The sequence below is a fragment of the Schistocerca cancellata genome, chromosome 8 (assembly GCF_023864275.1).
Source record: "Schistocerca cancellata isolate TAMUIC-IGC-003103 chromosome 8, iqSchCanc2.1, whole genome shotgun sequence".
In the NCBI taxonomy this organism is placed as follows: Eukaryota; Metazoa; Arthropoda; class Insecta; order Orthoptera; family Acrididae; genus Schistocerca; species Schistocerca cancellata.
Window position 1 is genome coordinate 371,981,745 of NC_064633.1, and position 12,445 is coordinate 371,994,189.

The 12,445-nt window shown below is 45.0% G+C and overlaps 1 protein-coding gene across 1 annotated transcript in view; it reads right to left on the reverse strand.

Annotated features, from left to right (window-relative positions):
• LOC126095586 (leucine-rich repeat-containing protein 24-like) overlaps positions 1 to 12,445 on the reverse strand; it is a 199,391-nt gene that overhangs the window by 81,460 nt on the left and 105,486 nt on the right. Inside the window, exon 5 of the mRNA XM_049910360.1 lies at positions 2,785 to 3,117. Coding sequence (XP_049766317.1) covers positions 2,785 to 3,117 — 333 coding nt within the window. The remainder of the gene's footprint in view (positions 1 to 2,784; positions 3,118 to 12,445) is intronic.

Genomic DNA, 12,445 nt, shown 5'->3' on the forward strand with positions numbered 1-12,445 from the left:
ACCTCATGAATCCACGGACACTCCATGTCAGCACGGGCCTGTTCAAGCTGGTGGAGGCTCTGTAACTGAGTGGGGCGTGTGCATTTGGATTGATATGGGACCCCTGATACGTCTAGATAAGGTGGCACGTACGTAAGCATCCTGTCTGATCACTTGCATCCTTTCATGACCATTGTGCATTCCGAAGGAACTGGGCAATTCCAGCGGGACAATGAGAAATCCGATGCGTCCAAAATTGCTGCAGAGTGGCTCCAGGAACGCTCCTCTGTGTTTAAACACTTCTACTGGCCAGCAAACTCCTCAGACATGAACATTATTGAGCATATCTCGGATGCCTCCCAACGTGCTGTTGAGAAGAGATCTCCACCCACTCGTACTCTTACGGAATTATGTACAGTCCTGCAGAATTGTTCAAATGTTCAAATGTGTGTGAAGTCTTATGGGACTTAACTGCTAAGGTCATCAATAACCTAAATTATCCTATGGGCAAACACACACACACACACACACACACACACACACACACACACACATGCCCGAGGGAGGACTCGAACTTCCACCGTGACTAGCCGCACAGTCCATGATTGCAGCGATAGCTAATCCCACGCGGCCCTGCAGAATTAATGGCGTCAGTTCTCTCCATAATTACTTCAAAAATATGTCGAGTCCTCGCCACAACATGCTGCGGGGCTTTTGCTTGTTCGCGGGGACCCTACACGATATTAGGCAGGTGTACCAGTTTCTTTGGCTTTTCAGTGCAGTCTCAAGAAATTATTAGTACAACTGAAATGGATCTCTCTAAATTAATTATATACAGATGGTAAATGGTATTCGGTGTTCAGAGTTGGTTATACATATTTTGAGCGTGCTGCTCTTGTGATTTTGTGATTGTTGAGCACCTATTTTACCACCGGTGGTTGTCAGTGACATGGCTATCCTTGTTTCGGTTACCACCATACTCATGAGAAATGTAAGGGCTCATGGTACATTTGTTCATGAGATTATAGCTCGCATTGTAGATCAAAAGTCGTTATCAACATGTATGGTTCTTTATACGGGCAACACTTTTTTAATCGCATTATTTAAGAAATACGATTGTTTATCTCGTTCTGTAATTTTTACCTGAACACTGCCACTTTGGATTTGTGCAGTGACACCACTATGAGGTTTGGTCATTATGACATATAAGTTTCATTTCCTAAATTTGTGTCAATGGAATCATATTATTAGCGAGTTTCTCTCTTCTTAGAATTTTTTTTTTAAATTTGTTATTATCAACTGACAAACAATGTTTCAGACATATGACTTGTTGGAATTACTGAAATAGGTATTATCAATTACCATCTCTGTATCTTTTTTTGTAATATGATAAATTTCGTATTGTTCTTATTTTACATTACTTTTGTACTTTACACAGAGGGCGCTTACTGCAACGTGGCGCCACCTCATGTTGTCTTGATATAATGTTAACCTATGAGGTGTCACTTCATGATAGAAATTTGCCAAGGACGTACTTCTACTTACGGCATATATCGGTTAGAAAAATGGTACGTTATGACTTTGAATTTTAATTTGAGACATCTGTATATGCTGTAATTGATGTAATAATGTTTTACTGTCAGTTTTTTCGTTTGTTAAAGCAGGTGTTGTTAAGCCCTGTTACTTGTATTTGTTTTAGCACCGATGATGACTGATATCAGTCGAAATCGATTTCCAAAAGGATAAATAAATCCGCGACTGGTTTTGCTGCATTCTTTATAACTGTATATTCCACGGTCACTGCACAGAAAGACAACCTTACGGAGCCCCACATTCAAAAATTAATTATATACCAGGTGTACCGGTATGAAATGAGCGTTAAGATATAAATGTGTCAATAGGGAACATTTGTTGTGAACGAGGCTTAATTTTTTTTTATTTGGTTTGTATGACATCCGTCAAAGGTATTCAGTATACATCAAGTCATGGAACAAACAACATCATATGTTTTCATCGTGTAAACAATGTCGAATTTTGCACCTTTTGTTTTCATTTGAAAAAAAAGTGCTGCAGAGTCGCATCGAATGCTTGTCGAGGCATAAGGTGATCGTGCTCTATCAGAGGCAACGTGCAAAAGATGGTTTCAACGGTTCACTAATAATGATTTTGATGTAAGAAATGAAGAACGTGGAAGACCACCAAAAAAGTTCGAAGACGCCGAATTGCAAGCAAAATTGAATGAAGATGATACTTTGAGTCAGAAGCAAATGGCAGCAATGCTAAATGTTGCACAACAAACTATTTCTGACCGTTTGAAAGCTATGGGAAAGATCCAGAAGTGTGGAAAATGGGTGCCACAAGAATTGAATGAAAGACAGATGGAAAACTGAAAAACCATTTGTCAAATATTTCTTCAAAGACATGAAATAAAATCAATCTTGCATAGAATTGTTACTGGCGATGAAAAATTGATTTATTTTAAGAATCCTAAACGGGAAAAATTATGGGTTAATCCGGGACAGTATACAAATCATCACTTTCTGGTACAAAATTTGACATAGCTAACACGATGAGAACATATGTTGTTGTTTGTTCCATGACTTGATGTATACTAAATATCTTTGACAGATGTTATACCAACCGAACAAAAAAAAAATTAAGGTTCGTTCGCAACAAATGTTCCCTACGACACATTTGTATCTTAACGCTCATTTCATACCGGTACACCTGGTAATGGCCGACTTTGTTACGGGATTGGTGGAGGAGAGGTGCCGCCGGCTGCACTAGGTGCTGTAATGAAGGCGCGCTCACCTGCTGCTCGAGCAGCTCCATGTCGGGCTGGGAGCCGGCGAGCCCCTCGCTGCAGGAGGGCCGCTCGGTGGTTGTGATGCTGGCGTCGAGCAGCTTCTTCTCCTGGTCGGTGAAGCTGACGCTGCCCTTGAGGCCGGCGGAGCCCGGCTTGCGGCGCTTGTGGCGGCCGCGGTGGCGGTGGCGGCGGCCGCGGCCCGGGCGGCAGGCGGCGCACACGCTGCACGCGACGGCGAGCAGCGCGCCGCCCAGCGCCACGCCCCCGCCCGCCGCCACGCCCGCCCACACCAGCCAGCCGTCCGCCTTGCTCAGCGTCGTCGCCGTCACCACCTGCTGCAAAAGACACCGCGCCCCACCGGCGCTCACTGACCCGCTCTCGTCTCGTCCAGATTACACTGAAGTAACAGAGGTCACGGGATACCTCCTAACTTCGAGTCGAACATCATTTCGCCTCACGTAGTGTAGCCACTCGACGTGGCTTTGACTCAACAAGTCGTTGAAAGTCCCCTGCAGAAGTATTGAACCATGCAACCTCTAAAGCTGTGTTGCGAAAGTATTGCCGGTACACGATTTTGTGCACGGACTGACCTCTCCATTACGTGCAACAAATCTTCGATTGGATTCATGTTACGCGATCTGGGAGGCTAAATACACTACTGGCCATTAAAATTGCTACACCAAGAAGAAATGCAGATGATAAACGGGTATTCATTGGCCAAATATATTACTAGAACTGACACGTGATTACATTTTCAAGTAATTTGGGTGCATAGATCCTGAGAAATGAGTACCCAGAACAGCCACCTCTAGCCGTAATAACGGACTTGATACGCCTGGGCATTGAGTGAAACAGAGCTTGGATGGCGTGTACGTGACTGGCGTATTGTGACGAGCCAGTTGCTCGGCCACCATTGACGTTTCCAATTGCTGAGAGATTTCGAGAATGTGCTGGCCAGGGCAGCAGTCGAACATTTTCTGTATCCAGAAAGGCCCGTACAGGACCCGCAACGTGGGGTCGTGCATAATCCTTCTGAAATGTACGGTTTCGCCGGGATCGAATGAATGGTAGAGCCACGGGTCGTAACACATCTGAAATGTAACGTCCACTGTTCAAAGTGCCACAGAAGACAATGAAAGAGGAACACCAAGAGATAACGGCAAGTTGGACTGAATGAGTGAGTGAGTAAGAGCAGTTGGAAATGGATGGGTATGAGCGTCTTACACTGACGCCTTATGTTTGTGAATGAGTGACATTTATGGAAGCTTGTTGGAATATGAGGTAACTGCATGTTAAAAAAAACTCGCATATCTTCGCATGTCAATTTTTTGTGGATATTTTTAAAGGTGCTGAGGAAGGTAGAATGATGCAGCTGGTACCTCACTTTTCAGTCACTGTGTTTTAAACAAACAGGAACATATTCTCAGTTTTTGTTCTTCGATACGAGCATTTCTCTACTGGTGTAAATAGAAACAAAACGTTCCAGTAAACATGTCTCAGCAAAGAAATCGTTTAGGAGACACTCTGACTTCTCTGTGAAACATGATTATAGTTGATACTAATGTGCACCGCATGACAAAAGAACTAAAGCACGTAGAATGGGTGTACGAAAGGAAACGAGATGAAACTTCTACTGCAGAAACTGACAACACGCGGTTCTTGCGCTTACAAAAGCTCCACCCATCGTCTCCAAGGTTTTATCAATGGAGACAATATAATCATACTGGAATTCTGAAATCAATTCCAGTACCTGCAAAACATAATAATAAATTTAGCATTGGTTGCCTTTTCGCAAGTAGGCAAATTATAGTTTTACTTTAACACACAAACATGTTTCACCACAGTAGTGGCACCTGCAGTGGTGTTTTCCTGAAATACATACATATAGATTACGTTTAGGTCAGGAAATATGTTACATTATTGGTCTGATGATGGTTTGTATGCTGCTGAAACCTCTAACCATGACATAAAAACGAAAACCATTTGCCACAGCGACTGACTGTTCTTGTTACATCACGATACAAAATTGCTGATGCTTCAACTAAGAGTTCAGAAATCATTATATACGTGGGCGTTCTGAGGAGTAACACCTCCGAATTTTTTATTCTGTTCTCAATATCGGTTGAGATATTATATTTCATGCATATCACTCGGTCGACTTTAGCGCTTCGTTGACCCAAGCTGCAAATCTCTGTTGCTAGAGGGCTCCGAACTGTAGCGTGTAACATGGCGGTTTGTGAGGTAACTATGTCGGTGCGTGAAAAACAGCTTGTTGTAATTGAGTTCCGAATTCGAACAGTTCGTCCACACAACGAGCAACCTTTCCTTCAGCAAGACAATGGCAGACCACACAAGAGCTCTGTGATATCGGCCAATAATCCGCTGTCTTTGATCCGCTATCGTCGATCACCATCCTTACGGTCCCAACTTGACCCCATACGATTTTCATATGTTTCCACCCCCTTGGAGGACCTAAAAAAAATGTTCAAATGGCTCTGAGCACTATAGGACTCAACTTCTGAACTAATTAAACCTAACTAACCTAAGGACATCACACACATCCATGCCCAAGGCAGGATTCGAACCTGCGACCGTAGCGACCGCACGGTTCCGGATTGAAGCGCCTAGAATCGCTCGGCCACTCCGGCCGGCTCGATGACTTCACTTTCATTGTGATGCAGCGGAGTAAGCAGAGATGGTGTTGTGGTTCCATCAACAAAAACGTTCTACACTGACGTAATCAACATACTGGTCTCTCGCTGGGACAAATGTGTTCGTTGCCAAGGTGACTATGTTGAGAAATAAGTTTGTACATGTGAAGAATAAATTTGTGCAACGCTAATAAAATTGTTTTATGTAAAAGGCTTTAAGATTTTTCATATAGAATTTTCGTAGGCATTACATTTCAGCTCGCTCTCGTGTAAGGGGCTGCAGTTCTAACCATCAGACTCTCATAACACGGTCTGAGAGACCGAAAGAATAAACGTTATTTCTACAGTTCACGACTAAAAATGCAGTTCCTTAAGTATCTGACGGTTGTAGAAAATCAGGTCGCTAAAATATTATGTACGCTCTTTAAAAAGCAGGACACCATGAACGACTAGAGATAGGACGTTCATATTCACAGGATATGTACGTTAATATGTTCTGCAGAAATGATTAGCATTTCAGTCACCTCGGTTTAGGACGTGTCCTGTTGACAAGTAGGTATAGTGCCCGCCACGGGCCCTGATAAGTTGTTCCATGTGTGACGGCATCGACGCGTATAAAGCGCGGCGGGTGTCCTGTGGTATAATAACCCATGCTTCAATCACTTGGTTACAAAGTTCATCTATGGTGGTTGGGATTGGGTCACAGCACTGAACCCATAGTTTCACTATATCCTATACATTTTCGATTCTTGACAAGGCTGGTGACCTGGCGGACCAGGGCAAAAGGCTAACACCCTGTGACATCAACAAGGCACGTGTTCGTGCAGCAACATGTCACTGTGCATTGTGTTGCTGAAAAATAGCATCTGGGGTGCTGTGCAGTAGGGGTATGGCTACAGGTGGCAGGATGTCATTCACGCAGGTCATGCTGGTCACAGTATCCTGGACGCGCACCAAATGTGACTTGTGGTTGTACCCAATAGCAGCCCACACCATAAGGCCTTGTGGGAACACAGTCACTGTGATCTCCCCCCCCCCCCCTGCCCCCTCCACAGGTCTGCAGCGAACCAAAATGAGGCCATCATTTAAAAAAAAAAACAGAAACCTGATGCGATCGATAACTCTATCTGATGCCATTTCTGCCCCAGTGACGTCGTTACAGACACCACTGCCGTGTAGCACGTAACTGCAAATTTGTCAAAGGAAGGCAGAGAAGTAGACGACGCTTACGTAACCCATGCCGAAATAAACGGGAACGGACTGTCACCTCTGATAGAGTATGATATCTTACACTGTTCCACTGTTGAGCTAGAGCTGAATAGGAAGCAAATCTGTCCTGCAGTGCCATTCGGATGAGGTGTCGATGTACTCGTGGGGGAGATGATCTGGGAGGTGCAACCAGACTCGTCTCGTAGTGTTCTACGGTCTTACGTGAACCATTTTGCACACACCCGTTTTTTGCACTTTTGGTGGTGACTTTAATTTACCCTCGATATGTTAGCGAAAATACATGTTTAATTCCGGAGGTACGCATAAAATAACATCAGAAGTTGTGCTAAATGCATTCTGTGAAAATTATTCCGAGCAGTTAGTTGATGAGACGACGCGAATAGTAAACGGTTGTGAAAACACACTTGACCTCTTAGCAACAAATAATTCTGAGTTAATAACAAGCATCAAAACCGATTCAGGGATTAGTGAACACAGGGTGGTCGTAGCTAGACTGAATATTGTAATCCCCAAATCCTCCAAAAATAAGCGAAAAATATACCTACTCAAAGAAGCAGATAAAAATTTACTTGACGCCTTCCTTAGAGACAATCTCCACTCATTCCAAATTAATAATACAAATGTAGACCAGATGTGGCTTAAATTCAAAGAAATAGTATCGGCAGAAATTGAGAGATTTATAATCAATAAATTAAAAAACGACGGAGCTGATTCTCCTTGGTACACAAAACGGGTTAGAACACTGTTGCAGAAACAACGAAACAAACATGCCAAATTTAAACAGACGCTAAATCCCTAGGATTGGCGATCTTTTACAGAAGCTCGAAATTTAGAGCGGACTTCAATGCGAGATGTTTATAACAGTTTCCATAACGAAACTGTGTCTCGAGACCTGCTAGGAAATCCAAAGGGATTCTGGTCGTATGTGACGTATGTTAGCGGCAAGAAACGATCAATGCCTTCTCTGCGCGACAGCAATGGAGATACTATCGAAGACAGTGCTGCTAAAGCAGAGTTACTAAACACAGTCTTCCGAAATGCCTTCGCAAAAGAAGACGAAGTAAATAATCCAAAATTAGATACAATTAAACAACCTCGGAGTAGTGAAGCAACTTGAATCACCTAATAAAAGCAAGTCTTCTGGTCCAGACTGTATACTAATTAGGTTCATTTCGGAGTATGCTGATGCATTAGCTTCATCCTTAAGAATCATATACACTCCTGGAAATGGAAAATAGAACACATTGACACCGGTGTGTCAGACCCACCATACTTGCTCCGGACACTGCGAGAGGGCTGTACAAGCAATGATCACACGCACGGCACAGCGGACACGCCAGGAACCGCGGTGTTGGCCGTCGAATGGCGCTAGCTGCGCAGCAATTGTGCACCGCCGCCGTCAGTGTCAGCCAGTTTGCCGTGGCATACGGAGCTCCATCGCAGTCTTTAACACTGTTAGCATGCCGCAACAGCGTGGGCGTGAACCGTATGTGCAGTTGACGGACTTTGAGCGAGGGCGTATAGTGGGCATGCGGGAGGCCGGGTGGACGTACCGCCGAATTGCTCGACACGTGGGGCGTGAGGTCTCCACAGTACATCGATGTTGTCGCCAGTGGTCGGCGGAAGGTGCACGTGCCCGTCGACCTGGGACCGGATCGCAGTGACGCACGGATGCACGCCAAGACCGTAGGATCCTACGCAGTGCCGTAGGGGACCACACCGCCACTTCCCAGCAAATTAGGGACACTGTTGCTCCTGGGGTATCGGCGAGGACCATTCGCAACCGTCTCCATGAAGCTGGGCTACGGTCCCGCACACCGTTAGGCCGTCTTCCGCTCACGCCCCAACATCGTGCAGCCCACCTCCAGTGGTATCGCGACAGGCGTGAATGGAGGGACGAATGGAGACGTGTCGTCTTCAGCGATGAGAGTCGCTTCTGCCTTGATGCCAATGATGGTCGTATGCGTGTTTGGCGCCGTGCAGGTGAGTGCCACAATCAGGACTGCATACGACCGAGGCACACAGGGCCAACACCCGGCATCATGGTGTGGGGAGCGATCTCCTACACTGGCCGTACACCACTGGTGATCGTCGAGGGGACACTGAATAGTGCACGGTACATCCAAACCGTCATCGAACCCATCGTTCTACCATTCCTAGACCGGCAAGGGAACTTGCTGTTCCAACAGGACAATGCACGTCCGCATGTATCCCGTGCCACCCAACGTGCTCTAGAAGGTGTAAGTCAACTACCCTGGCCAGCAAGATCTCCGGATCTGTCCCCCATTGAGCATGTTTGGGACTGGATGAAGCGTCGTCTCACGCGGTCTGCACGTCCAGCACGAACGCTGGTCCAACTGAGGCGCCAGGTGGAAATGGCATGGCAAGCCGTTCCACAGGACTACATCCAGCATCTCTACGATCGTCTCCATGGGAGAATAGCAGCCTGCATTGCTGCGAAAGGAGGATATACACTGTACTAGTGCCGACATTGTGCATGCTCTGTTGCCTGTGTCTATGTGCCTGTGGTTCTGTCAGTGTGATCATGTGATGTATCTGACCCCAGGAATGTGTCAATAAAGTTTCCCCTTCCTGGGACAATGAATTCACGGTGTTATTATTTCAATTTCCAGGAGTGTACAACAGTTCGCTCGACGAAAGAGCTGTACCCAAATACTGGAAACTTGCACATGTCACACCAATATTCAAGACAGGTAGTAGGAGTAATCCACTAAATTGCAGGCCCATATCGTTAACGTCGATATGTAGCAGGATTTTGAACATATATTGTGTTCGAACGTTTTGAATTACCTCGAAGAAAACGGTCTATTGACACACAGTGAACATGGGTTTAGAAAATATCGTTCCTGTAAAACACAACTAGCTCTTTATTCACATTAAGTGTTGAGTGATATTGACAAGGGATTTCAGATCGATTCCGTATTTCTGGATTTCCGGAAGGCTTTTGACACTGTAACACACAAGCGGCTCGTAGTGAAATTGCATGCTTATGTAATATCGTCTCAGTTATGTGAGTGGATTTGTGATTTCCTGTCAGAGAGGTCACTGTTCGTAGTAATTGATGGAAAGTCGTCAAATAAAACAGAAGTGATTTCTGGCGTTCCCCAAGGTTCCTTTGCTGTTTCTTATCTATATAAACGATTTGGGAGACAATGTGAGCAGCCGTCTTAGGTTGTTTGCAGATGACGCTGTCGTTTATCGATTAATAAAGTCATCAGAAGATCAAAATAAACAGCAAAACGATTTACAGAAGATCAAAACAAACACAAAACCGATTTAGAAAAGATATTTTAATGCTGCGAAAAGTGGCAGTTGACCCTAAATAACGAAGAGTGGGAGATCATCCACATCAGTGCTAAAAGGAACTCGTTAAACTTCGGTTGCACGATAAATCAGTCTAATCTAAAAGTCATAAATTCAACTAAATACCTAGGTAATACAATTACGGACAACTTAAATTGGAAGCAACACATAGAAAATGTTGTGGGGAAGGCTAACCAAAGACTGCGTTTTATTGGGAGGACATTTAGAAAATGTAACAGACCTACTAAGGAGAATGCCTACAGTACGCTTGTCCGTCCTCATTTAGAATACTGCTGCGCGGCGTGGTCTCCTACCAGACAGGACTGACGGAGTACATCGAAAATGTTCGAAGAAAGGCAGCACGTTTTGCATTATCGCGAAATATGGGGTGTCGCAGAAATGGTACAGGATTTGGGCTGGACTTCATTAAAAGAAAGGCGTTTTTCGTTGCGACGGAATCTTCTCACGAAATTCCAGTTACCAACTTTCTCCTCCAAATGCGAAAATATTTTGTTGACACAAATAAAATAAGGGAAATCAGAGTTCGTACGGAAAGATATAGGTGTTCATTTTTTCCGCGCGCTATACGAGGTTGGAATAATAGAGAATTGTGAAGGTGGTTCGATGAACCCTCTGCCAGGCTCTTAAATGTGATTTGCAGAGTATCCATGTGGATGTAGATGTAGATGAAACACTTCATCCTACACGAGCAGCATTTTCCCGGATGGATGCATCACATTCTTTCATGCCAATTATGCGTCCTCTTTCAAGCACACTGATTTGACGGTACGATTCCCGCAAAAGTCTGCGAGGCATCCTCTACGTCTGCCCAAGTCACACAGATCCATTACCTTCGATTTATAGCGACAACGAGGGCCGTAGGCACATTTTATCTGTAAATGGTCTTGCACCGCGATACCGACATTGACCTTGTACCCGCGGCCCGACATGGTTCAAATGCTAATCATTTCTGCAGAACATACCAATGCACATGTCGTTTGAATATAAATGTCCTATCTCTAATCTGTCAAGGTGTTCTGTTTTTTTTCTGAACACGGGTGTATTGTTTATAAATGATGTTGTGGATAAATTTGTACGCCTACTGTTTGGGGTTCTGCAAGAGAGCACAGTTATGTGAATGGAGGTGACATTGTCAGAAACGTATTGCGGAATACAACGAGACTAGCGGAGACGGAGCGTTTGGCACCAAGACTGGCAGCTCTACATGTCATTTTTATTGCGTAAACAGACCACAGAACTTGAAATCTCTCTACTACTCGACCCAATAGCTAGTGTTCCTTTTACGCTGTGATTTAAGTTCAAATGGTCAAATAACTATAGTCGCGCGGAAGACAGACTAAGATTAATTGGAAGAATTGAGAGGAAGTTTAATTCACACAAGGGGAAGCTTAGAAACTAACCTTCTTTACGATCAAAAATATGGCTCTGAGCACTATGGGACTTAACTTCTGAGGCCATCAGTCCCCTAGAACTTATAACTACTTAAACCTAACCAACCTAAGGACGTCACACACATCCATGCCCGAGGCAGGATTCGATCCTGCGACAGTAGCGGTCTCGCGGTTCTAGACTGTAGCGCCTAGAAGCGCTCGGCCACCCCGGCCGGCATTTTTACGACCAACTTACACGTACTTCTTTTCATCGAAGACACAGAAAATATTCAGACAAGACGTAAGATAAAAATGAAACATAACACATATAACAGAGGAAATCAGTTACTTCCATAATATGTGCAGGAATATACGTGCGGAGCGATATCAAGTGGAACGCTCACAAAAAAATAATGTCTGGTAAGGCAGATGCCAGATTGAGTTTGAGTGGAAGAATCTTCAGGAAATGTTGTCAATCAACAAACGAAGTAACTTATAAGACACTAATTCAACCAATACTTGAATACTTCAATATTACTCGTCGGCCTGGGATACGTAGCATGTGAGATAGCTAGAAGGAAGTGAGGAGATCCAAGGAAGAGCTGCACGTTTCGTCATAGGTTCATTTAGTAATCGTGAAAGCGTCACAGAGATGCTCAGCCAACTCCACTGACAGATGTTGCAAGAGAGGCATTCTGTATCACCGTCAGTGTCAGCCAGTTTGCCGTGGCATACGGAGCTCCATCGCAGTCTTTAACACTGTTAGCATGCCGCAACAGCGTGGGCGTGAACCGTATGTGCAGTTGACGGACTTTGAGCGAGGGCGTATAGTGGGCATGCGGGAGGCCGGGTGGACGTACCGCCGAATTGCTCAACACGTGGGGCGTGAGGTCTCCACAGTACATCGATGTTGTCGCCAGTGGTCGGCGGAAGGTGCACGTGCCCGTCGACCTGGGACCGGATCGCAGTGACGCACGGATGCACGCCAAGACCGTAGGATCCTACGCAGTGCCGTAGGGGACCACACCGCCACTTCCCAGCAAATTAGGGACACTGTTGCTCCT